The sequence below is a fragment of the Pyxicephalus adspersus genome, chromosome 1 (assembly GCF_032062135.1).
Source record: "Pyxicephalus adspersus chromosome 1, UCB_Pads_2.0, whole genome shotgun sequence".
Classification (NCBI taxonomy): domain Eukaryota; kingdom Metazoa; phylum Chordata; class Amphibia; order Anura; family Pyxicephalidae; genus Pyxicephalus; species Pyxicephalus adspersus.
The window spans coordinates 83,455,019-83,456,024 of record NC_092858.1 but is presented as its reverse complement, the minus strand read 5'-3'; the positions used below and the strand labels follow the sequence as shown (position 1 = coordinate 83,456,024).

The following is a 1,006-nucleotide window of genomic DNA, read 5'->3' as shown; positions in this document are numbered from 1 at the left end:
GTTTAAGAGACAGAAGAAGACAGGTAGGCAAGTTTGAAAATATGGGTTTTCAGTTATCTCTTTTATGTAGATGAGTGGAAAGTAGGAGCAAGCCAAACAGGACGAGGAAGACCATTACAAAGAGTGGGGGCAGCTCTAGAAAAGTCTTGAAGCCGTGCGTGTGACGAGGTTATGAGTAAAGAAGTCATTAGTAGGTTATTGGGTGGAAGAGAGCGGCTAGGGGAGTATTTTTCTATCAGGTCAGGTAGGTAAGTGGGACAGGAACTGTAGAAAGATTTGATATCTTGTTAATCTACAGGCAGATAATGTATTTCAGTTATAAACAAACCAATACTTTTTATACATTATTTGGCAATAAGACTTCTGTTCAGTGTATGTTTTACAAAGACTCTGGAAACATCTTAAAGAAAAAAGTTTTTTTGTACTTTATCAAAGTCTATAAGCTATGTAAGCAGTGGATACACCCAGATGTTAATTAAAGATAATTTTATCCATTGGGATTACTGAACATTACCAAAGGGATTTGTAAAAAGAAAAAGGTAAAATTTATTTTTTAAATATATATCATGCACATTTACTAACCGATTCTGTCCTGAGAGTGGTTCACCTTTAAGTAAGACCTTGAATAGAGTAGTTGAAAATATTTACTAATTTAGTTTTTTTCTTATGTTTCAGGATGGTCATGAAATTTGTTTTGTTGGAGATGAAGCATTCCGGGAACTTTCTCAGACTGACCCAAAAGGAGATCAACTTTTGAACGATGTATGTAATTATTTTTCATTTTCCTACTTTAAAAATCTTAGCTGTTTTATTTTTTTTATTCATTTTCTTTTTGTAACTTCTTTTGGTAAGGGTAGATTTAGTGTCAAACCGTCAAATATTATTTAGGTACTTCTCAATGACACAGGAAACAACTGTTTGGATTATTCCCAGAGCACCAGGGCCACATAGCTAAACTCTTGTCTCAGAAATCTTGCAGGATACATATTCCAAAGCAGCTAAGATG

The 1,006-nt window shown here is 34.2% G+C and overlaps 1 protein-coding gene across 1 annotated transcript in view; it reads left to right on the top strand.

The window, feature by feature from the left end:
* Positions 1-1,006, top strand: part of GLOD4 (glyoxalase domain containing 4) — a gene marked incomplete in the record, with an annotated part of 17,923 nt that overhangs the window by 14,748 nt on the left and 2,169 nt on the right. The window contains 1 exon segment of the mRNA XM_072416335.1: positions 676-762. Coding sequence (XP_072272436.1) covers positions 676-762 — 87 coding nt within the window.